Source organism: Rana temporaria, chromosome 5 (genome assembly GCF_905171775.1).
Source record: "Rana temporaria chromosome 5, aRanTem1.1, whole genome shotgun sequence".
In the NCBI taxonomy this organism is placed as follows: Eukaryota; Metazoa; Chordata; class Amphibia; order Anura; family Ranidae; genus Rana; species Rana temporaria.
Window position 1 is genome coordinate 363,532,824 of NC_053493.1, and position 26,543 is coordinate 363,559,366.

Here is a 26,543-nt window from a genome sequence, read left to right on the forward strand (position 1 = left end):
AGCTGCTTACTGAGCACACAAGCTCACCTGCTCGGCATGGTTGCCATTTTAGAGAACACTTTGCATTTTCTCAATGAATACAAAGTGTCCTCTGGACGGGCTGGAGATTGTGCTGTCACTGCCCTTTGTCTCAAGCTTGTCCAATCAGAGAATGTTGTGCATTAATTGAAAAAATGCAAAGTGTTTTCTCCACAGGGGTCAGCCAGGTATGGAACGTGCATACTTAAATTGTATTTAATTTGTAATTAAAGCGGTGGTTCCCCCTAAAACTAATTTCTAACAATAGATTCGTAAGACCCGTTACACTGCGGGTAGGCTGGCTTTTTTTTTTTTTTTTTCGTACATACCGAGATCTCCCCGTCTCGTCCCTAGGCGGTGGGCGGAACTAGTTGATTGACGTTCCTCGGACAGGCGCGTACGTGACGTCACGACTTTCCGAAAGAAGCCGAACGTCGCTGCGCATGCGCCGTATAGAGTCGGCTCTATACGGCGCATGCGCAGCGACGTTCGGCTTCTTTCGGAAAGTCGTGACGTCACGTACGCGCCCGTCCGAGGAACGTCAATCAACTAGGAACGCCCACCGACAAGGAACGAGACGGGGAGATATCGGTATGTACTAAAAAAAATTAAAAAAAAGCCAGCCTACCCGCAGTGTAACGGGTCTTACGAATCTATTGTTAGCAATGTGTTTTAGGGGGAACCACCCCTTTAAAGTAAAGAAATGCCATAACTGGAATCCAGCTTTAAAGTGAAACTTCATCCTCCCAATAAAAGTGTCAATCTTTTTACCCCTGACCTTTGATGCACTTTTTATGCTGTAATATTATACTATACCCAGGGGGTCCAGCATTGTCCTCCTCGTTTGCACCACTCTCCTTCTACAGGTCCCGTCCCGCACCATCATCTTCCTTTTTTACATCATAAGGAGACGACTAATGAAGAAGGAATAGGGGGTTGGGAGTTTATATGAGGCATCAAAAATAACTGACCAAATTTCTCCATCCCTGAGGCATACTATACTACCTTGCACCTTTTCAAATACTGCCCTACATTTTGGCACAGTTCTACTCATTATTCACCTTTTTTAGTCAAAGTACTACTACACTTTCATTTAATAATTAGTTACCTCATCTTCTACCCTTATGCATTATTTCACATTAAAGTAGAGGTTCACCGGTAATATGCTGTTTTTACCCTTAGATGGATGCTCATTTAGTCTAGGGGAATCGGCTAGTTGTTTTAAAATCCGAGCATTACTTACCGTTGTAGGCCGGGTACACACGGGCAAACATGTACAATGAAACCGGTCCGTCGGACCGTTTTCACCGTACATGTCTGCCCGGGGACTTCTGTACGATGGCTGTACTAACCATCGTACAGAAGTCCGCGCGTAAACAATACACGGGGCGTGTCCGCGCCGTCGCCACGACGATGACGCAGCGACGTGGGCGGGCCTGCCTTTTAAATGCTTCCACGCATGCGTCTAAGTCATTCGACGCATGCGAGGGACGGCGGGCGCTCGGACATGTACGGTAGGTCTGTACTGACGACCATACATGTCCGAGCGGGCAGGATTTCAGCGGACGGTTTTAAAACAAGTCCAGGAATATTTGCCCGCTGGGAAAAGGCCCGGCGGGCAAATGTTTGCTGGAATTCTGCCCGCTCGCGCCTACACATGACCGAACATGTATGCTGAAACTGGCCCGCGGACCAGTTTCAGCATACATGTTTGGTCGTGTGTACGGGGCCGTAGAGGGCGATCTTCTCCGCCACTTCCGTGTATGGGCTGCGGGACTGGGCGTTCCTTCTTGATTGACAGGCTTCCGAAAGGCTTCCGACGGTCACATCCATCGCGTCACGATTTTCCGAAAGTAGCCGAACGTCGGTGCGCAGGCGCAGTATAGAGCCGCACCGACGTTCGGCTTCTTTCGGCTACTCGTGACGCGATGTATGCGACCGTCGGAAGCCTTTCGGAAGCCTGTCGGAAGACTGTCAATCAAGAAGGAACGCCCAGTCCCGAAGACCCATACCCAGAGGTGGCGGAGAAGATCGCCCTCTACAACGGTAAGAAATGCTCGGATTTTAAAACAACCAGCCGATTCCCCTAGACTAAATGAGCATCCATCTAAGGGTAAAAACAGCATTTATGGGTGAACTCCCGCTTTAAAGGGGTTGTAAAGGAAATTTTTTTTTTTCATAATAAGCATCCTTTACCTGCAGACATTCCTCTTTTCACTTCCTCATTGTTCGTTTTTGCTCAGAAGTTGCTCTATTTCTTCTCTGTTCTGTTCACTTCCTGCTTGTCTGATTTTACTGACCACCGTGATGGGGGGCTTTACTGCGGTGGTGAGTAACGTGCTCACCCCCTCCTGGGAACTACATCTGTGTGGCAGGACGCTCTCTACGTGTTAGAAACTTCAAGGAGGTGTGAATTACTGGGTTTGCCGCAATTCATACTGGGAAATGTAGTTCTTACATGAACAGACGATGCAAACCAGGAAGTGAATGAGAGAACAGAAACTAGAACGCCGGAGGTGATAAAGATGAAGGAATTTAATAGGTATTTACTCATTTTTTAACAGAATCATTACACTATTCTGTCTGTCTACGTTGCAGACATTAATTTTAGGCAAAACATTTTTTTTCCTTTAGTGACCCTTTAAATTTACACCTTGTTATAGATGTATGTTGACACATTTCACATATGGTGGTTCATTCCCGGGGACTGCGGTTTCCTGCTGGTAATTTCCATCGTTGTGCCATGGGGTTTACTACCTCAGCTCTCGGGGCTGATGACCTTTCCGCCCAGCTTCCAGCTCTCCACCCTTGCACCCAGATTCATAGTTGGTCTGTAATATGATTGGGTGTTTATTTTTCCATCCCTTTTCCCTTCTCCTCTTATAGACAGAACCACTATAACATTCTTCAATTTATAGTAACCTTTAGGCTGCATTCACACCTCCGCGACAAGCAACGCCGCGTACGCGGCGTATTTTGCCGCGAATAGTGTATCTTTTTTTTTTTTTTTTCAAATCCTTCCCATTGCTGTCAATGGCCGAACGCCAATGTCGCCTGAAAAAAAGGGTCCGGGACTTTTTTTCAGGCGACAGGCGTACGGCGTCTATGAGATGTGAACCATCTCCATATACAGCAATGGGAATTCTCCCCTCTAGCGGCACAAGCGTCCGGCGTCGGGCGTTTTTTCGCCTAGATGTGAATGGGCTCTTAATATTTTTATAGACTCCTATCTTACATTTGCTCCTGAAGAATGAAGGGAAAAGGGATATGGCAGCCTCTGCCCCATTTTCCTCATGGGAAAATGGCGGGAGGTTAGGCAAGATTAGGTAGTATAGGATGTAAGGGGTTAATTGGCGGGCTCACAGGTCTGAGGGGACAGGCAGATTTTTTCCCTTAGCAACTGGAAAAGCCCGCCTAAAGTTTAAACAAGTAAAAACCAGTTTTCTGAATTTTCTGTCTAGCAACAGGGAAAGAAGCCCGCGCAAAGTGTTCAAATCTAGTTTGAACCAGCTGATTTTAGGGCTATTTAAAGAAGGGTTCCGGCGGCCCGGAGCTCAGTCGCCTCAGAGACAGAAGAACTGTGGTGTTCTCCCCCCCCCCCCTTTTTTCTCATTACTTATGTCGCGGGTGTTATTATGTGGTGGGTCACCTTTGTGTTTGTACAGAGAGGGACGAAGTGTGAATAAAGTATAAAAAAAAAAAAATATTATTAGTTGGGTTTTATGCTATGTTCATGGGAATGTAGGCTGTACCAAATAAATATAACTAATACCTATAAATAAAAACTCAACATACCAAAGTGTATTTAAATAATTTTATTGATAATAATTATTTTTTTATTCATTTTCTTTTTTGGTAATAGAAATGGCCGCGGCACCTTTATTGGTAAATATATCAATATATATAAATAAATAAATAATCCAATTAATAATTTAACTTCTTAATAAATAAAACTTTCAATATTCAACTTCTTAAAATAACTTTCCAAACTTAAAATTCTCTCTCAAGATCTCGCTCAGTCATAAAACTCGAGCGAATACCATAAATAATAAATAAATACAAGTCCCCCCTTGACTTCAAGGGTGACATGACACATAACAGGTGCTGCGACAGGGTGGGAGGGAAGGGGGAGCACACCACGCTGATCCAGGTTACAGCTGGTTAATGCCTCGGGGTGCTGGGCTTATATAGCCCCAAAAAGACCGGGAAAAACGTGACTTGAAAAAGACCGGGAAAAACGTGACTTGAAAAAGACCGGGAAAAACGTGACTTCAGCCTTCCCGCTCAAAATAACGTTTTTGCCGCCCAAAACCAGGCTTCTACCCGCCCAAATTATACCTGACAGCCATAGTGAAGCTGACAGGACGCCATTTTTTTTTTAAAAAGACATATAAAATAACGTTTACTGTAAATTTAATTTATTTATTTATTTTTTATTTATTTTGCCAGCCACTCTCCCCATGTTGTGGGCACTAATTAATGCCCCCTTTTCATTCTGCTCGGTGCTTTGGTTACTTTGCAATGGGTATTTTTGGTTGCAGCCTGAGCCGTGTTGGCTAGGCTTGCTAAAAGTTATGTATATATATTTATTATTATTCTTTAAATTATTATTATTACCCATCAGTTATTATTTATTTTATTTATTTATATAACTATTTATTATCCAGTTAATTAAAACCAATAATAAACATCCGCGGCCATTAATATCCAACAAGTGTCTGCGTCTTTTTTATAATTTTTAGCGTATAAAACATTTTATTTAAAGTTATAGGTTTTATTTCCAGTCTATTTTCCCATGGCGGGAGCCATGAAACGTGTCAGCTATCAGACTGTTGTAGATGTTTTTATGAAAGTTTACAAAATGAACTAATATGTTACTGTATGCTGTATATTATCATGTTGCTATATATTCTGTATGAAATAAATCTTATGTATTTTACTTCTTTGCCATGCAATATGCTTATAATGTAACATATGTAGTTCTATTTTACTAATTACCCACCAGACACACTTTTGTTGTGTCATCTCCCTGGCTGCATGCTTCATATAAAGTCCCAAACAATCCCCATATTTTTCATGGGGAGATTACTGTCTCTGGTTCTTGAAGCTAGCCTCTGGTTCTCTTTTATGCCCCCATCCCTAATAGGACATAATCATTTTTCCTCTTCTGACTTTCCATTTAGCTATGAGTAAGACCCCATTCACACCTGGGCGTTTTGTAGCTTGAAGCCTGAAGCTACAAAACGCTGGAGGGGAAAAAAGCTATTATTCTCTATGGAGATGGTTCACATCTCCACTACAAAACGCCTGAAGCCAGAAGTTCAAAAACGCCTGAAGCTCAAACAAGTTCTGGGACTTTTTTTTAGGAAAATTTGGGCATTTTTATGTTTTTAACATTGGTGGCCCTTAGACCTGTCCAAATTCGCGAAAAAAAAACGCGGCAAATAACGCTGCAAATATCGCGACAAAACGCGGTAAAAAACACTGCAAAATCGCGGCAAAACGGTACGCTCAGGTGTGAATGCAGCCTTAAGCCCTGGTAAACTCAGAGGGGCAGATCCACAAAGATCTGCCCCGGCGCAGCGTATCTGAGATATGCTACGCCGCCGTAACTTACTTTTGTTTGGTTTGAATGCAGAAAGAATTTGCGCCGTAAGTTACGGCGGCGTAGTCTATCTCTCGCGGCGGAAGGGCGCGTAATTCAAATGCGGCGAGTAGTGTTTCATTTAAATGAAGCGCGTCCCCACGCCGAACGAACTGCGCATGCGTCGTCCGTCAAAACTCCCAGGGTGCATTGCTCCAAATGACGTCGCAAGGACGTCAGTGTTTTTGTCGTGAACGTAAATGGCGTTCACGGACGACTTACGCAAACGACGTAGAATATTTAAAATGATACGCGGGAACGTCGGCCATACTTAACATTGAGTACGCCACCAAATAGCAGCTTTAACTATACGCCGGAAAAAGCCGAAAAAAAACGACGTAAGAAAATGCGACGGCCGCTCGTACGTTCGTGGATGGTCGGAAATAGCTAATTTGCATACTCGACGCGGAAAACGACTGAAACGCCACCCAGCGGCCGCCGGAAAATTGCATCTTAGATCCGACGGCGTACTAAGGCGTACGCCTGTCGGATCTAACACAGATGCCGTCGTATCTGTTTGGTGGATACCAACCAAAAGATACGACGCGCAAAATTTGAAATTACGCGGCGTATCAACAGATACGCCGGCGTAATGGCTTTGAGGATCTGCCCCAGTGTTTCTCTAATTGAAGCTTCCACAGGGCTGAGGATAGGCACCAAGAACGTCACATGAGTGAAAGGAAAGGGAGTCACATGTTTCTATACACTTGGAAGTACTGGATATTTTGTGTCTCCCAGCAGCTGAATGAGGCAGCAGGGTAGCTAAGTAATGTACTGCTGAAGAGGGGTAATTTAGATGCCCATAGGTGGTTCGATATTCGTCCGGGTCAGCAGAAACCAGCAACATTTTGATTCATCTATGGCAGGGGTAGGCAACCTGGGGCCCTTCAGCTGTTGTGGAACTACATTTCCCATGAGGCATTGCAAGGCTGGCAGTTACATTTACTCCCAGAGGCATGATGGGAATTGTAGTTCTGCAACAACTTGGGCACCCCAGGTTGTCTACCTTTGATCTATGGCTATTGTTTTGTGAAGGCACTTGGTGCACACAAGGTGGAATTATATCCTAGGTGGCTATCGAGAAATAGGTTTAAATGAAACGTTTTTGTGTACCATAAGTTCAGCTTTAAACTTCACTCATTTTATTTCCAGTTTTAATGGCAGTGGCTTTCCTCTCATCTTTCAGGCATGGCTCTTGTGAATACGTGCATCATGCTTCCACTCCTGTTCCTGGCTACGGAGGCGGTGGAGAAACGACAGTCAGGTGGAAAAACTGAGGTGGAAATTCAATCTGATTTATTAAGTAAGTAGAAACATGTAACTGAAACATTTGCACGCCTACTATATGTGACAGCGCCACACAGCCGAGCCAAGAAGTAGACAGATTTGTCATGTTAACGAGCTGTCATTTGTAGACCTGTGCTTGAAAAATCAATGGACTTTTTGACAATCTTTATTTATAAAGCTGGACAAAACAAAAGTGCACATGTGATACAAGAATATAGAGTGGTGATATGTAGACACAATATAGCTGTCAGTAATACTTTTGAACATTTGCTGACTGGTATATATGTGTAAATACCAGGTCCGCAGACCCTCAATCAACCTGCTGCCCTACTTACAGCCTGGGTCTTTGAAGAACTTGCGCACACAGCATGAACGGGCCTGTTGAGATTGTACTCACAGTTGTACCTGAAACCTGCTTTTATTGTGACATGGTTCACATGAGAGTTGCCATATAACAGGCACAGCTGTCATTTACACGACTTCAACGTTTTTGAGTGACTGTCCAGACTGTTGCATTATAGACTGCCTGGTTGATGAACCAGGATTTACAGAGATTGCATCGTTAGAGATTTACACTGCCCATTTACACTAAGGGTCCTTTCACACTAGCGGACCGTTCGTCCGTTCATTACAAGTCCGTTAACGGACTTGTAATGAATCCCTATGGGATCGCGTCCGTTAGCGTGGCGTCGCAAGGACGTCATTGTTTTGACGTGGACGTAAATTACGTCCATCCCGACGACTTACGCAAACAAAAAAAAAAATTCAAATTAAACGCGGGAACGACGGCCATACTTAACATAGCAGGTTTAACTATACGCCACCAAACAGCAGCTTTAACTATACGCCGGAAAAAGCCGACTAGAGACGACGTAAAAGAATGCGACGGCCGCTCGTACGTTCGTGGATCGTCGGAAATAGCTAATTTGCATACTCGACGCAACGGATTACGACGGGAACGCCACCCAGCGGACGCCGAAGAATTGCATCTTAGATCCGAAGGTGTACGAAGACGTACGCCTGTCGGATCTAACCCAGATGCCGTCGTATCTTGTTTTGAGGATTCAAAACAAAGATACGACGCGGGAAATTTGAAAGTACGCCGGCGTATTAGTAGATACGCCGGCGTACTCGCTTTGTGGATCTGCCCCATAATGTCTAGTTACGGGTGTAGAGTGCTCAGTTACAGAGGGAGAGAGAGAATGCATATGTAGGGAGTGGGAGACTGCCCAGCAACTGGTCCATTTACAGAGAGACAGAGACTGCCTAGTCACTGAGAGAAATAGCCCAGCAACTGCCGAGTTAAAGGTGTCTGCAGAGAAAGAAAGTCTACCCAGCAACTGACTAGTTATAGAGAGACTGCCCAGCATCAACCCAGTTATGGAGAGAGAGACTGCTTAGTTATTGAGAGAAATTGCCCAGCAACTTTCCAGTTACAGAGAGCAAGAGACTGCCTGTCACCTACCCAGTTGAGGAGAGAGAGAGACTGCCCAGCAACTTCCCAGTTACAAAGAGCGAGAGACTGCCTAGTTATAGAGATTGACCATCACCTACCCATTTATGGAGAGAGACTGACTAGTTATTGAGAGAAATTGCCCAGCAACTTCCCATTTACAGAGAGCAAGAGACTGCCAATGTTTAGAGAGACTGACCATCACCTACCCAGATATGGAGAGAGACTGACTAGTTATTGAGAGAAATTGCCCAGCAACTTCCCATTTACAGAGAGCAAGAGACTGCCAATGTTTAGAGAGACTGACCATCACCTACCCAGATATGGAGAGAGACTGCGTGCCCGCCGCGTCACTCAGGTGCCGATGCGCCGTAATATCTCAGTCCTGACAAAAATCACAGATAACCGCCATTACTAGTAAAACAAAATTATAAAAAAAAAAATCATAATTCTATCCCCTATTTTGTAGACGTATAACTTTTGCGCAATCCAATCAATATACGCTTATTACGATTTTTTTACCAAAAATATGTAGAAGAATACATATCGGCCTAAACTGAGGACATTTTTTTTTTTAAATTGGGATATTTATTATTATTATTTTATTATAGCAAAAAGTAAAAAATATTGGCCCAGATTCTTGTACATCGGCGTATCTCTGCGGCGGCGTAACGTATCCGATTTACGTTACGCCGCTGCAACTTACACGGGCAAGTGCTGTATTCTCAAAGCACTTGCTCCGTAAGTTGTGGCGGCGTAGCGTAAACCGGCCAGCGTAAGCCCGCCTAATTCTAATGTGGAAGGGGGGGCCTGTTTTATGTTAAACTACTGTGACCCGACGTGATTGACGTTTTTGCGGAACGGCGCATGCGCCGTCTGTGGAATTTCCCAGTGTGCATTGCTCCAAAGTACGCCGCAAGGACGTCATTGGTTTCGACGTGAACGTAAATGACGTCCAGCCCCATTCACGGACGACTTACGCAAACAACGTAACTTTTTCAAATTTCAACGCGGGAACGACGGCCATACTTAACATTGGCTGCGCCTCATATAGCAGGGACAACTATACGCTGGGAAAAGCCTAACGGAAACGTTGTAACTTTACTGCGTCGGCCGCGCGTACATTCGGGAATTCGCGTATCTAGCTAATTTGCAAACTTGGAATTCGACGGAAGCGCCACCTAGCGGTCAAAAAAAAATGCAGTTAAGATCCGACGGCGTACGCCTGTCGGATCTAATGGATATCTATGCGTAACTGATTCTAAGAATCAGACGCATAGATACGACGGGTCGGATTAGGACTTACGACGGCGTACATGGCGCTGCGCCGTCGTAAGTCCTTTAAGAATCTGGGCCATTGTGTTTTTTTTTTCAAAATTGGCGCTCTATTTTTGTTTATAGCGCAAAAAAAAAAAATCGCAGAGATGATGACATACCACCAAAAGAAAGCTCTATTTGTGGGAAAAAGGGACATCAATTTTGTTTGGGTACAACATCGTACGACCGCGCAATTGTCAGTTAAAGCGAGACAGTGCTGAAAGCTGAAATTTCGCCTGGGCGGGAAGGGGGTATATGTGCTCAGTAAGCAAGTGGTTAATAATGTCCTTTTGTATTACATAATAGAATATCTTCCTAAATGCTTGAAGCTCCCTCAAATGCCAGGGCCCATAGTCGATAGGCAAGAGTTTTATATAACAAAAACTAGGATTTTTTGTACTCACCGTAAAATCCTTTTCTCTGAGTCTATGGACGGACACAGCTCCTTAAATCTTGACAAGTGGGTTATGTTCCCTGCCACTTGTCAAGATTTAAGGAGCTGTGTCCATCCATGGACGATAAGAGAAAATAGGATTTTTTGTACTCACCGTAAAATCCTTTTCTCTAAGTCCATGGACGGACACAGATCCTTAAATCTTGTCAAGTGGCAGGGAACATAACCCACTTGTCAAGATTTAAGGAGCTGTGTCCGTCCATGGACTATAAGAGAAAGTATTTTTTTTAAAAGTCAATAATTGTAAAGTGGAACTGTTCAGAGTCAGCAGTTTTGACTTCTGTTTTACAATAAATCACAATTTAATAAAATGTAATTTTAGTTAAATAAAAAGGATAAGGGATTGTTCTGAATACTAAAAGCAAAAAGAAACCCTTTTCAGGATATAAACACTGCGGACGATCCTTGAGAAAGACTGATCTAAATATTTTACTGCTGCCATTGTGAAATGGAAACCAACATAAAAATCAAGGCTTCTTTTCCCATAGAGCCTGATCTGTAAAGAATAATAATTTCCCATAAAGCCCTCTAACTCCCAATAATCTCTACACTACGGAGTTCTAACATTTGCGTATTTCTGTTTAGATTTTTTATGTGCGATACAAGCCAAATCTTGGGAGTTTAGATCTTTATCTAGAAAAAAAATGTTCCAGAGATTATATGCAATGTAATTAGTTATAATGTGGCACAGATGGTTTCCGTTTCAACTGGCGGGATAGAAAATACATTTAGATACATGAATTCACTGCGGATCCTTTGTAAGTTTCAGCTGTATGCTATGGAAGGTGATTTGGGCTCTAAAGTTCGCTGCTTGGACTGGTTTACTGAATGTGGCTGTCCATGAAACCATGCCCACCACGCTCCCATGCCTGGGGGCAGATATGGAGCTATCTTGTGTAGAGCAAAGAAGCCCAAGGAACACAGGGGTAATTACTATAATTATCCCCTTGCCTTCGAGCATATGCACATATGCGGCCTCGGCTTTCAGGGGTTATACCGGTATGATGCCCGCAGCTGCAGGCATCATCCGGTATCATTTTTTAGAGCCGGCGATTAGCTTTCCAGGGATAACATCTGATGTGGCTAAAAACCGTTCTCTTATTATCCCGGAGGCCTCCTGTCCCACCGGGAGACCTGATCTATGATCCGCCGCCTCCAGTGTCTAGAGACAGACTGAAACAAAGCCGCAAACGGATTCGATCTTGTCTCTTCAATGTAAACACGGAAGCGACGTCACAACGTCACTTACAGTTTGTGTAGAAAAGTGATTTTCGCGCCAAAAGAATTTATACTAAAAGTGTGGGATAAATGAATAAATAAAATATCAAAAAGCAGCTCCCCTAGAAAAAAGAGCATATAAATCTCTAATTCAGTGAATAATGGAGTGATAGGGGGCGCTATAGCCGTAGGCTAACTATAAAGTGTATCAGAAGAGAACATAAACTAACTAAAATATATGCGCAAATGTGAATAAATAAATGCAATTCAGGCCCTAACAGCAGGAACTGCGTGAGGTGATATATGCAGCAACTGGATCTTGAATACATAAAAATATATAGTGCCAATAACCATTTGATGGATATAAAGGTGAACAATATATATGTGAAACACAATATGAAAAAAAGTGCTTTTTTGTTTTGATTTTCTGGTTTTGGGAGCACTTTTTTTCATATTGTGTTTTACATATATATTGTTCACCTTTATATCCATCAAATGGTTATTGGCACTATATATTTTTATGTATTCAAGATCCAGTTGCTGCATATATCACCTCACGCAGTTCCTGCTGTTAGGGCCTGAATTGCATTTATTTATTCACATTTGCGCATATATTTTAGTTAGTGTATGTTCTCTTCTGATACACTTTATAGTTAGCCTACGGCTATAGCGCCCCCTATCACTCCATTAGTCACTTACAGTTTACTCGGCTGCCAATGGCGCCGGTTTAAAAAAAATACACAGTATTCAGAATCACTGTTTTCGGCAATCTGAATACTTTGAAGTGCAAAGAAGGGATCGGGGGTCTTTTAGACCCCTGATTCCTCCATAAAGAGTACCTGTCACCACCTATTACTGTCACAAGAGATGTTTACATTCCAATAAAAGTGATCACATTTAAAAAAAAAAAAAAACACGATTTTATATTATAAAAATAAATTAAATAAATTAAATAAAAAATTTAAAGCGCCCCCGTCCCCGCGAGTTCGCTCAGCAAAGAAAAAACATATGGAAGTTGCGCATATATAAACGGTGTTCAAATCACACATGTGAGGTATCGCCGCGATCGTCAGAGCGAAAGCAATAATTCTAGCCATAGACCCCCTCTGTAACTCCTAATAATAGCATGTAATAGCTAATGAACATTTTATTAGACATATGGGGCATTTAATGCTCTAAAAATATATCATACAGTAAATATATACAGTAAAACCTTGGATTGCGAGCATAATTCATTCCAGAAACATGCTTGTAATCCAAAGCACTTGTATATCAAAGCGAATTTCCCCATAAGAAATAATGGAAACTCAGATGATTCGTCCTGCAACCATTTATTAATAAGTCCTTCAGTTTATAGTCCATGTAAAAAGATTATAGCAATGTGATAGGTTGTGTAACAATAAAATGTCCATCCACAAATGTAACCCTCCACAAGGGGATTAGAAGCAAAATCCAGCAGGAGCTCCAGAGTATAAAAGAGAAGAGAGGCGCCTCTAAGTGTAGCAATGTGTTGCTAAATGCTGTACCTTCATTAAATGTAACCATATTGCTACACTTAGAGGCGCCTCTCTTCTCTTTTATACTCAGTTGTGACATGACGTTACTCTTATATCAAGACATTAGCTGTATATCAAGGCAAAATGTATTAAAAAAATGTTGCTTGTCTTGTAAAACGCTCTCAAACCAAGTTACTCTCAAACCTTGTTTAACCACTTGACCACCAGGCATGTAAACCCACTTAATAACCAGACCAATTTTCCGCTTTCGGTGCTCTCACAATTTGAATGACAATTACTTAGTTATACAACATTGTACCCAAATGAAATTTTCATCCTTTTTTTCGCACAAATAGAGCTTTCTTTTGGTGGTATTTAATCACCGTTGTTTTTTTTTTGTTTTTTTTTGCGCTATAAGAGAAAAAAGACTGAAAATTCTGTAAAAAATATGAATTTTTCTTTGTTTCTGTTATAAAATTTAGCAAATTTTGTATTTTTTCTTCATTCTTTTGCATAATGTGAAAGATGAAGTTACGCCGAGTAAATAGATACCCAACATGTCACCCTTCAAAATTGCACACACTCGTGGAATGGCGCCAAACTTCGCTACTTAAAAATCCCCATAGGCGACGTTGCAGGGTATTGTGGGGTATTGCAGAGTATTGTGGGGTATTGCAGAGTAGTGTGGGGTATTGCAGAGTATTCTGGGGTATTGCAGAGTATTCTAGGGTATTGCAGAGTATTCTGGGGTATTGCAGAGTATTGCACAGTACGGGTATGGAGCAGAGTATTGTTAGTATGGGGCAGGGATGGCTGAGCAGGGATGGATGGCTGGATCTGTGACTGCATTTGTCACAGATCCAGCCCACAGCACTCGTGCTGCATCCGCTCTCTCCCCTCTCCTCTCACACTGTACCGTTCGGTACAGAGAGGGGAGGGATGAACCGGCGTCATCACATGACGACGGTTTGATACAAGTGATCGCTCATTGGACGGAGCGATCACGTGGTAAACCGCCGCCATCAGCGCCGATTTACCATGATGCGGACCCGGTGGTCATGGACATTCCCGCGTGCGTGCCCCAGGGGGCACGCGGGAGCGCGATTCTGGGAGGACGTCCATGGACGTCCTCCCAGAGTTAAGGAACCGCCTTGTAGACGTCTTTTGTCTATAGGGCGGTGATTAAGTGATTAAAAACACTGTAAATCAAACTCTTTTCAAATGAACCGAGAGTGTGTAGAATCAATAATCAAAGATAATAGATGAGTTAAACCAGTGGTCTCTGAACCTTGTCCCACAGACCGGATGTTCCCCTTGCACCTATTTCCCCCACTGACACCAAAGATGGGGCACTATTCCCCACCACTATTACCAATGATGGGGCACTATTCCTCCCATCAATACTAATGATGGAGCAGTATTCGTCCCACTGACACCAATGATAGGGCACTATTCCTCCTCTTATTGACTACAGGTGCTATGTAATTTTTTTCCTTTGGCTGACTACCAAACCTGAGGCACTTTTGCTAGGGAATTTCTACTCCCACTGACCACAGTCTGCGCACTCCTGTAGACTGACATCCACCCATCAAGACATTTTAGGAAGCCATGTACAGCTTTCTGCCAGCCCCACCCAGCAGCCATGATCTGTCTGCATTGCACAGAGAAGACCCAGTGAACACAGGAAAATATTCAATGTAAATTCCTGGTGTTTCCCATTAACTTACAGATACCTAGTGAAGTGACTGGCCTCAGGTGATGATCAGAGATGAAACAAATCCATCAACATAAGTTGTACCTGTTTTTCTGCAGTCTTCTCTACATATGTTCAAAGTCCAGAATTTATAAGGCTTGTCTAAAGCTGTCAAAAAAAGAGCGAAGTTAGGAGAACTCTGAAAGCTGGTTGGAAGGAAGGGATACACCCACCTCCACAGAGTACACAGGAACAGAGCTGGGGCTGTTAATCTGCTGTAGGTCCCTCCCCTTGTTACCTTTTTTCTCATGGTGTCAGGAAAACTTGTCAGAAGTCACTTATGCTGATAGTAGAGGAACAGAGCAGTTGACAGAAATGGTTCAAACCAGTCATCAGTTATATTACTTATGTTTTGTAGCCATTTAAAAGTTTTTTTGTTGTTGTTAATAGTTTTGCATGTATTATAAGAGTATTTCATTGCCTACCGTGTATTCTTTTTCAGAGGAAGCCTGTCATAACAAACCATTGGATCTTGTCTTCATCATCGACAGTTCCAGAAGTGTACGCCCGTATGATTTTGAAAAGGTGAAAGAATTTCTAATCACTATGCTAAAGTTCCTGGACATTGGCCCAGATACCACCAGGGTGGGCCTGTTACAATATGGCAGCACCGTAAAAAATGAGTTTTCCTTAAAGACGTACAAAAAGAAATCTGATATTGAACGAGCAGTGAAGAGGATGATGCACCTTGCCACTGGAACCATGACGGGACTGGCCATTCAGTATGCCATGAACATTGCCTTTTCTGAATCTGAGGGGGCCCGCCCATCGCATCAATTTGTGCCAAGGATTATTATGATAGTAACTGATGGCAGGCCGCAGGACCCCGTAGCTGAAATCTCAGCAAAGGCAAGGAACTCTGGGATCTTAATATTTGCCGTTGGGGTGGGTCGGGTAGATATGGACACTTTGATATCCATTGGAAGTGAGCCACACGAGGAACATGTCTTCTTAGTAGCCAATTTTAGTCAGATTGAAACGTTGACATCTGTCTTCCAGAATAAGCTTTGTGGTAAGTGCGTGTATATTTTTTTTCCTTTTTTTTTATTTTTTTATTAAAGCGTATGTTAACCTCCCCAAAAAATATGAATCCCGCTCCTTTAAAGCATGTTATGACACAGTGCTTGTCCTGTGTAATTTGGACCCCTGTAACACCTTTAAAACCTGGCTGATCCTGCCAGTTTTTCCCCTCTCCCTATGTAAACTGACCACAGTAATTATGGCTGCTGAGCCCTGACACAGTGGTCAGTTTGCGTGCCTCCATCAGCCGCAGCCCTGCTGTTTTTCCTTTCTGCCTTGTGTCCCCCTCCCCTCCCTGCCTCTCGGCTCCTGTGTCAGGGTCCGCCCCGCCGCCCCTGCTGCTGCTGTAATAGCATGATTTATTGTATATAATCTACTCTGTCTTATAATGATACGTCCCCCTGTGTGTGTGCTGTATAAAAATAAAAGCCGTATATATGTTGTCTGTGAGTGCTGATTATGATCACGTGACAGGCGCCACATCTATCCGGCTCTCGCCTGCTCCCCTCTAGACTGACACTAGTGGAGGAATCTCGGCCCCTCCCACTGCATCTGTAAGACAGGGAGAGGAGAGATGTGGCACGTCACGTGACCACTGATTGGCACTCACAGATGAGGTAAATATATATATATTTTTTTATACAACACACACACGGGGACATATCAATATAAGGCAGAGCGGATTATATAAATTACATGATGTGAGTTAACAAACCCTTTAATTAACCACTTCCCGACCCCCGCATGTACATATACGTCCACAATATGGCACGTACAGGCACATGGGCGTACACGTACGTCCTCGCCTATTAGCGGGTGGGGGGTCCGATCGGGACCCCCCCCGCTACATGCGGAGGTCGGGTCCGCTCGGGGAGCGATCCGGGACCACGGCGCGGCTATTTGTTTATAGCCGCTCCGTCGCGATCGCTCCCCGGAGCTGAAGAACGAGGAGAGCCGTGTGTAAACACGGCTTCCCCGTCCTTCACTATGGCGGCGCATCGATCGCGTCATTCCCTTTATAGGGAAGACACGATCGATGACGTCATTCCTACAGCCACACCCCCAAACAGTTGTAAACACATACTAGGTGCACCCTAACTCCTACAGCGCCACCTGTGGTTAACTCCCAAACTGCAACTGTCATTTTCACAATAAAGAATGCAATTTAAATGCATTTTTTGCTGTGAAAATGACAATGGTCCCAAAAATGTGTCAAAATTGTCCGAAGTGTCCGCCATAATGTCGCAGTCACGAAAAAAATTGCTGATCGCCGCCATTAGTAGTAAAAAAAAAATAAAAAATAAAAATGCAATAAAACTATCCCCTATTTTGTAAACACTATAAATTTTGCGCAAACCAATCGATAAACGCTTATTGCGATTTTTTTTACTAAAAATAGGTAGAAGAATACGTATCGGCCTAAACTGAGGAAAAAAAATGTTTTTATATATGTTTTTGGGGGATATTTATTACAGCAAAAAGTAAAAAATATTGTTTTTTTTTCAAAATTGTCGCTCTATTTTTGTTTATAGCGCAAAAACTAAAAACCGCAGATGTGATCAAATACCACCAAAAGAAAGCTCTATTTGTGGGGAAAAAAGGACGCCAATTTTGTTTGGGAGCCACGTCGCACGACCGCGCAATTGTCTGTTAAAGCGACGCAGTCCCGAACTGTAAAAACACCTTGGGTTTTTAGGCTGCATATTGGTCCGGGGCTTAAGTGGTTAAAAAGCCTTTATTTCATTAGTAAATAGCATTACAATGTTTTTTACCAGAAAGGGACAAATTCCAGAATAAAAGTTGTTCTTTTGATACGTTACTGTAGAACTAACCATAGTTCCCAGATAGAAGAATAAATTTTTCTTACAATAAGTTTAATGAAAACCTGATTATCTTTCGTTGTGCTCATTATGAGTAAATCACGCTAGTTTAACCAAGTTGCAACTCCCATCATCCTGTTTCAAAGACCAAAAGGTAGTAACCTTAGGGCCGATGAACAGCAGCCACCATTTCTGCACACCGAGTCAGCCCGTCTATTGTATAGTTTTACATGCAAGCATGATCTGTCTGGGTCTGGTGGATGGGCAAGGGGCACACGTTGGCATCTTCATCTTGGGTGGTAGAGGACCCTTTCCAGGCATTGTATATGCTGGGTAGGTATAACCTGACAGGATTGTTCCTATAGTGTTGGTATCTCAATCCTTTCACATTTTGAGTTTAAAAAAAAGACATAATTGGTGTCAGTAGGAGGAATAGTGCCCCATCATTGGTGTCAGTGGAAGCAATAGTACCCCATCATTGGTGTCAATGGGTGGAATAGTGCTCCATCATTTGTGTCTGTGGAACGAATAGTGTACCATCAATGATCATTGGGAGGAACAGTGTTCCATCATTGGTATCATTGGGAGGAATAGTGTCCCATCATTGCTGTCAGTGGAAGCAATAGTAACCCATCATTGGTGTCAGTGGAAGCAATAGTAACCCATCATTTGTATTAGAGGTGCGCTGAATGGAAAATGTGGGTACCGAAACTGAAAATTCAGAGAATAACAGTTTAAAAAAAAAATTATATATATATATATATATATATATATATATATATATATATATATATATATATACACACACACATACATATATTTAATATATATTTTTATATGTAATTGTATTATATTCGACTTTTTAATTAATATCATGAACCTAAATGAATATGAATCTATTGTTGGCCATTATCAGCACCTTTAGCGTGAGAAAAGCTCAGGAAAAATGCATCCCTTTAAATTCTGTGCATGTCTTCACACCAGTCCATTGTGCTTCCATTGCTTGCTGCGTTTTTGGTCAGTTAAAAAAACTGCACCAAAAAACACACCTTGAAATGCATTTAAAACGCAGCAAGAATGCATCAATAACTCATCCGTTTTACGTTTTTGATGCGTTTTGTTGAGTCACATGACTTTTTGACATACATTTTTGGCACAATTATCGTCACCTTTTTCTCTAAGTGCAAAAACACAATTTTTGGGTGATATGTTTCGGACGCTGAAGTTTCGGTGCATCTCTCTAATTGGTATCAGTGGGAGGAATAGTTCCCCATTATTGGCGTCAGTGGGAGGAATAGTGCCCATTCATTGGTGTCAGTGGGATAATTAGTTCCCTATCTCTGGTGTCAGTGGACGGAATAGTACCCCATTGTTGGTGTCAGTGGGAGGAATTGTGCCCTGTCTTTTGCATCAGTGGAGGGAATAGTGCCCTAAGGACTAGATAAAAGCAAGCAAAGGGCCACATCTGGCCCACGGGCCAAATTTTGGAGACCCCTGGAGTAGAATGAATGAGAGTTAGGACCTCTTCCAGGTTTCTTCTGGTGTCCATGTTCCCATTGAGATGGTGTAATGGAACTATGTATTCTGCCTGGACATCTATAATCCTCATGCAGTGAGGCCTACAAAGGGTTAATTGTAGAGTGACTCTTTCACTCCTAAATTCTAATGCCCCCCTTTCTTCAGCTAATTGACTCTCCTTTGTGTAGTTAACAGCCTCCTGTCAGGTGTATGCTGATGGGATTATCTGTGAGTGTGTATTGTTCTAAAGGTTAATTGAATTCTATTGAGAAAGGAATGTGTCTGATCAGGTCATGTTAAGTGGGTCTCGGGGCCGAAACGTCTAGATACTGACCAAGTGATTAATTTAAGGAGATGTCATTATTGTAAAGTATCTGTATTGAAGCCCCCCCACTGTGTGAGGAGGGGGGGGGCGGAGTTTCATTCTTCCTGTAACAGCTTGTAACCACATATAAGCTAGGTGAATGTTCCATTAAAAAGTCAGTCTTTTTTTGACCCTTCAAAACGCAGCCTCGTCTCGTTCTTGAAAGGGGATGCTATGGGACTATTCTGCTCCTTTCACAGCCGAGCCTGACTCTCTCTCTCTCCCTGGATCTTGTGGATGGGATGATACCGGTTTTACTTGCATACAGAAACTTGCCAGGGAAAAGGACGTCTCCAGCGGCTGATACCCTCTCACTACCTGGGTAGCCGTTACAGATGGTTTCCCACACTTCCTGCCCATGTAATGAACTGAGTGTCAAGATCACCAAAACAGGAAAATAGAGAAAAGCTCACCAATAGGGACACAAACAACCACAACAAATCAAAAACTACGGAATCACTTTGACTGAGAGCTTGTGTTTGGTCCAATTTCTTCCTCGAAACATCTGCTCAACCATTTAAAGTTTTAATGGTAGTTGATTGTTTAGGAGGTAAAAAGCTTCTTGGCTCAGAAACAATGGAGTTGATACTTAAAGATATTAATTCTACTTGAATATTGTTTCTTAGCCATGAGATTCCTTTGGGTTCCTGACATATGCTAACCCTTCACTGAGTGTGTGAGGTCTATCAGAATCTCGTGGTTATGGGTAGACCACAGGTCCAGTAATGGAACAAGAGGCCCAGCCTTGGAAAGACATTCAGATTAGCAGCACCAAAACCACAAGAATCCCTCTTGTGTTGCTGCAGACGGCTGCAAAACAAGTAAATAGGAATTGGGCTCAGGGGACTCGTGGTGGAGTTATATTGATTTACTGTTAACTTCCCCCAGTGGCACGGCTCCAAGCACCGACAAGAAGACATGTACTTCAACTAGAATAAACATCTAATGCAGTAAAGCAGCTACTGTAACATAAAATAATAAACAGGCTATAACTTATCCGACAGTACTTTGTGTTTGTGCCAACTGATTTGTGTGTACTAGACATGTACAATTAATTACTATAATATTAGCTCTGGGACTCTTTGTTTATTGACATTTTCAGCGGCGGTTCATGTGCCGAGTCTTCTGTAGTGCACAGATGGATAGATGATCTTACGTAGGAAAGACTGTATACTGCTGAATCACAACTCCCTAAGGATCACTTAACGTAACATACAAAGGGCCTCAGAAAAGTGTCTTAGTGGAACTGTCAGTGCTGCACTGTTGGCATCAATCAGATTCAAGCTTTCAGAATCCAATTACCAGTGAAAAAGTCTCTTGCCCACAGGCGAAAAAATGCAGCGTTTGTGGCCTTTTATCCTGGCAAGGTGCATTGTTGTCTATGGGACAATGCACACTTAAAGGGTTTGTTCACTTTTACCAAAATATTGCCTATGCAGGTGAGGGGGCCTATAGAGAAGATCGAACTGCAGCTTTGGCTAAAGTTTGATAATGCTATAACTATAGGTGCAGGCCAGAGGTCTCCAAACTGCGTCCCAGGGGCAAGATGCGGCCCTTTGCTTGCTTTTATCCAGCCCTTGGGGCACTATTTCATCCACTGATACCAACAATGGAGCAAAAAATTTGCCTCCCAATGAATCCAACGATGAGGCACGATTCCTCCCAATCACACCAATGATGGGACACAATTCCTCCTAATGACACCAATGATGGGACACAATTCCTCCCAATGACACCAATCAGGGGGTACAATTTCTCCCAATGACACCAACAATGGGGCCCAATGATTTCAATGATGGGACAAAATTCCTCCCAGTGACACAATGATGAAACATAATTCATCCCAATGACACCAATGGTGGAACACAATTCCTCCCAATGAAACTAATGGTGGAACTCCATTCCTACAAATGATAGGGCAAAATTTCTTACAATGACATCAATGATGGGACACAATTCCTCGCAATGATACCAACAATGAGGCCCAATGACTTCAATGATGGGACACAATTCCTCCCACTCACACCAATTATGGGGCACAGTTCCTCCCACTGACCACAACTATGGGGCACAGTTCCTGACACCAAAGAAGGTGCCGTAGGGACCTTTTCTATGTACTCCCAATGTACAGTCTGACCCCTCTAAAGTCTGAAGAACAGTCAGCTGGCCCTTTGTTCAGTAAGTTTGGAGACTGCTGTTGTAGGTTATTTATGTACCTCCCAAATCCTGGCTTAAAACTCTCACAGATAGTATCATCCTGTCCTGCCTTGTTGCTAGGACTTTGCTAAGACAATCCAAGCTGTTTCTGCTCATCCCCACCCTCACAGGAGTGAGCTCTCAAACCCCCACGTGTGTAGTCCACTATCTCCTTTGACACAGCATTGCTAAGCTCAGAGCTACTGCGACAGTGGGGAGATGTCTGTGGATATTACAGTGGGGGAGATGTCTGTGGATATTACAGTGGGGGAGATGTCTGTGGATATTACAGTGGGGGAGAGGTCTGTGGATATTACAGTGGGGGAGAGGTCTGTGGATATTACAGTGGGGGAGAGGTCTGTGGATATTACAGTAGGGGAGATGTCTGTGGATATTACAGTGGGGGAGATGTCTGTGGATATTACAGTGGGGGAGATGTCTGTGGATATTACAGTGGGGGAGATGTCTGTGGATATTACAGTGGGGGAGATGTCTGTGGATATTACAGTGGGGGAGATGTCTGTGGATATTACAGTGGGGGAGATGTCTGTGGATATTACAGTGGGGGAGATGTCTGTGGATATTACAGTGGGGGAGATGTCTGTGGATATTACAGTGGGGGAGATGTCTGTGGATATTACAGTGGGGGAGATGTCTGTGGATATTACAGTGGGGGAGATGTCTGTGGATATTACAGTGGGGGAGATGTCTGTGGATATTACAGTGGGGGAGAGGTCTGTGGATATTACAGTGGGGGAGAGGTCTGTGGATATTACAGTAGGGGAGATGTCTGTGGATATTACAGTGGGGGAGATGTCTGTGGATATTACAGTGGGGGAGATGTCTGTGGATATTACAGTGGGGGAGATGTCTGTGGATATTACAGTGGGGGAGATGTCTGTGGATATTACAGTGGGGGAGATGTCTGTGGATATTACAGTGGGGGAGATGTCTGTGGATATTACAGTGGGGGGTGATTGTGGATATTACAGTGGGGGAGATGTCTGTGGATATTACAGTGGGGGAGATGTCTGTGGATATTACAGTGGGGGAGATTTCTGTGGATATTACAGTGGGGAGATTTCTGTGGATATTACAGTGGGGGAGATGTCTGTGGATATCACAGTGGGGGAGATGTATGTGGGTATTACAGTGGGGAGATGTATGTGGGTATTACAGTGGGGGAGATGTCTGTGGATATTACAGTGGGGGAGATGTCTGTGGATATTACAGTGGGGGAGATGTCTGTGGATATTACAGTGGGGGAGATGTCTGTGGATATTACAGTGGGGGAGATGTCTGTGGATATTACAGTGGGGGAGATGTCTGTGGATATTACAGTGGGGGAGATGTCTGTGGATATTACAGTGGGGGAGATGTCTGTGGATATTACAGTGGGGGGTGATTGTGGATATTACAGTGGGGGAGATGTCTGTGGATATTACAGTGGGGGAGATGTCTGTGGATATTACAGTGGGGGAGATTTCTGTGGATATTACAGTGGGGGAGATGTCTGTGGATATTACAGTGGGGGAGATGTCTGTGGATATTACAGTGGGGGAGATGTCTGTGGATATTACAGTGGGGGAGAGGTCTGTGGATATTACAGTGGGGGAGAGGTCTGTGGATATTACAGTAGGGGAGATGTCTGTGGATATTACAGTGGGGGAGATGTCTGTGGATATTACAGTGGGGGAGATGTCTGTGGATATTACAGTGGGGGAGATGTCTGTGGATATTACAGTGGGGGAGATGTCTGTGGATATTACAGTGGGGGAGATGTCTGTGGATATTACAGTGGGGGAGATGTCTGTGGATATTACAGTGGGGGAGATGTCTGTGGATATTACAGTGGGGGGTGATTGTGGATATTACAGTGGGGGAGATGTCTGTGGATATTACAGTGGGGGAGATGTCTGTGGATATTACAGTGGGGGAGATTTCTGTGGATATTACAGTGGGGAGATTTCTGTGGATATTACAGTGGGGGAGATGTCTGTGGATATCACAGTGGGGGAGATGTATGTGGGTATTACAGTGGGGGAGATGTATGTGGGTATTACAGTGGGGGAGATGTCTGTGGATATTACAGTGGGGGAGATGTCTGTGGATATTACAGTGGGGGAGATGTCTGTGGATATTACAGTGGGGGAGATGTCTGTGGATATTACAGTGGGGGAGATGTCTGTGGATATTACAGTGGGGGAGATGTCTGTGGATATTACAGTGGGGGAGATGTCTGTGCATATTACAGTGGGGGAGATGTCTGTGGATATTACAGTGGGGGAGATGTCTGTGGATATTACAGTGGGGGAGATGTCTGTGGATATTACAGTGGGGGGAGATGTCTGTGGATATTACAGTGGGGGAGATGTCTGTGGATATTACAGTGGGGAAGATGTCTGTGGATATTACAGTGGGGAGATGTCTGTGGATATTACAGTGGGGCGATGTCTGTGGATATTACAGTGGGGGGAGATGTCTGTGGATATTACAGTGGGGGAGATGTCTGTGGATATTACAGTGGGGGAGATGTCTGTGGATATTACAGTGGGGGAGATGTCTGTGGATATTACAGTGGGGGGAGATGTCAGTGGATATTACAGTGGGGGAGATGTATGTGGATATTACAGTGGGGGAGATGTCTGTGGATATTACAGTGGGGGAGATGTCTGTGGATATTACAGTGGGGGAGATGTCTGTGGATATTACAGTGGGGGAGATGTCTGTGGATATTACAGTGGGGGAGATTTCTGTGGATATTACAGTGGGGGGAGATGTCTGTGGATATTACAGTGGGGACTATATATGGTGGTGATTCGAAAAATGTATGTGCATTATTTTTAATCGAAATTAGTAGATTAATCAATTCAAATAAAATCGTTTTATCAAAAACGAAAATTTTAATCAGTAACAGCCCTACATTGTATGTTTACAAACTTCAAGATTGTAGCCTGGAAATAATTTAAATACAATATGGATGTGATGGATATGAATATACTGTCATGTTTTGGGATTTTGACCATACATACGTTTTAAAGCTGTTCTTCACCCTGTTTGAAAAAATAAAAAAATTCAGCAGCCACAAACTCTGTAGGTGCTGGAAAAGAGAAAAACTGCGCCAACTACAAATAATACATAGCAGAAAGCAAGTATAATATCGAATAACCAGAAAAAAGTCCAATTGGTTAGATTATTGAACAGGACGCCTCAGATTCGGGAATCAGGACAAACAACACCCAGGTGCACTTGATATCCGTGGGAACCACCACCACATGGAGAGCCGCTTACCAGATAATGGATAAACAACAGAAGTGTATAGTAATCCACAGCGGGATGGAACCAGGGTGAATGGAGCCACAGGTAGGTATTAGAATCCTCAGATTATGGAGACATCGGGTCCGTGTTTAGACAGCCAATCCATAGGTCATGCATAATTATTTCTGTAGGTGCTGAATTGAAAAAAAAAAAGGACATTTAGAGCTGTCTTCACCTGAACTGTTCTTCACTGGTATTTGGGTTACCGGCATTGGAATGTTTATTGCGGGGCAGCTTCTCAACCAGCTGCACATGCCACACTATACTTTGTGAATGGTCCCGCAGCCTTGTGCTGATTTAACTGGGAGCAGCAGTGGGTACCTGCCAAAATCAGGTACCTGTTCTCCACCCTCCAAACTAGTAGGGGGAAGGGAGGAGGGCATAAAGTAGACGTGTCGCGCCATCGCCGCGATGATGACGCGGCGACGTGCGCGACGCTGTCATATAAGCAATTCCACGCATGCGTCGAATCATTACGACGCATGCGAGGGATGGTTTCGGACGGATCGATCCGGTGAGTCTGTACAGACCACCGGATCGATCCGCTGGAGCCGATTCCAGCGGATAGATTTTGTAACGGATCATGGACTATGCTGCCGGGACAGTTATAATCTTCATGAGGACTACAAGGAACTGCATGGCTTGTCACAATTGGATGTACCACATTGTATTCTGAGCTCAAAGGGTTAATTGGACAAAGAGTCTCTTTCATGGCTGAATGCTAATGTTCCCTTCGCATAGCTAATGAGAACTCTCTTTTGTGGAGGTAAACAGCCCCCCTGTGAGGTGTATGCTGATGGGGATTATGGGCCAGATCCACAAAAGAGATACTCCGACTTAACTGCTGTTCAGTCTGTGTGTAACTTTGGAAACGATCCTCAAAAGGCTTTTTCCAAAGTTAGGCAGAAGATCCGGCATGTGTAATTGAATTACACTGCCGAATCTTAGGATGCAGTACCGCATCCGCCGCTGGGGGCATTTCGAGTCGAAATGCCGTTTCTAGTATGCAAATTAGCACTTAAGGCGATCCACAAAGCTTTCCAGCTTCGTTTTTGCGCCGTAAGTGTTATTTTGCAAGTGTAAAATTAGGGCTGGTTCTACAAAGTGTAAACTAGTCACACCTTGTAAAGGCCCATTCCAGCGACGGCATTTGGCATGCATTCCCGAGGGAGAACTCCACGGCAATTTGTAAAAACAAAACCGGCATGGGTTCCCCCCCAGGAGCATACCAGGCCCTTAGGTCTGTTATGGGTTGTAAGGAGACCCCCCTACGCCGAAAAATCGACGTAGGGGGTCCCCCTACAATCCATACCAGACCCGTATCCAAAGCACGCTACCCGGCCGGTCAGGAATGGGAGTGGGGACGAGCGAGCGCCCCCCCCCTCCTGAGCCGTGCCAGGCCGCATGCCCTCAACATGGGGGGGTTGGGTGCTCTGGGGCAGGGGGGCGCACTGCGGGCCCCCCCACCTCAGAGCACCCTGTCCCCATGTTGATGAGGACAGGACCTCTTCCCGACAACCCTTGCCATTGGTTGTCGGGGTCTGCGGGCGGGGGCTTATCGGAATCTGGGAGTCCCCTCAAATAAGGGGGCCCCCAGATACCGGCCCCCCACCCTAAGTGAATGGATATGGGGTACATCGTACCCCTATCCATTCACCTGTAGGCAA

The 26,543-nt window shown here is 43.8% G+C and overlaps 1 protein-coding gene across 4 annotated transcripts in view; it reads left to right on the forward strand.

Moving 5' to 3' along the window:
* MATN2 (matrilin 2) overlaps window positions 1-26,543 on the forward strand; it is a 162,250-nt gene that overhangs the window by 33,473 nt on the left and 102,234 nt on the right. For all 4 annotated transcript variants that reach the window (XM_040354754.1, XM_040354757.1, XM_040354756.1 and 1 more), the window contains exons 2-3: window positions 6,849-6,965; window positions 15,083-15,652. In XM_040354754.1, coding sequence (XP_040210688.1) covers window positions 6,851-6,965; window positions 15,083-15,652 — 685 coding nt within the window. In that variant the 5' untranslated portion in view covers window positions 6,849-6,850. The remainder of the gene's footprint in view (window positions 1-6,848; window positions 6,966-15,082; window positions 15,653-26,543) is intronic.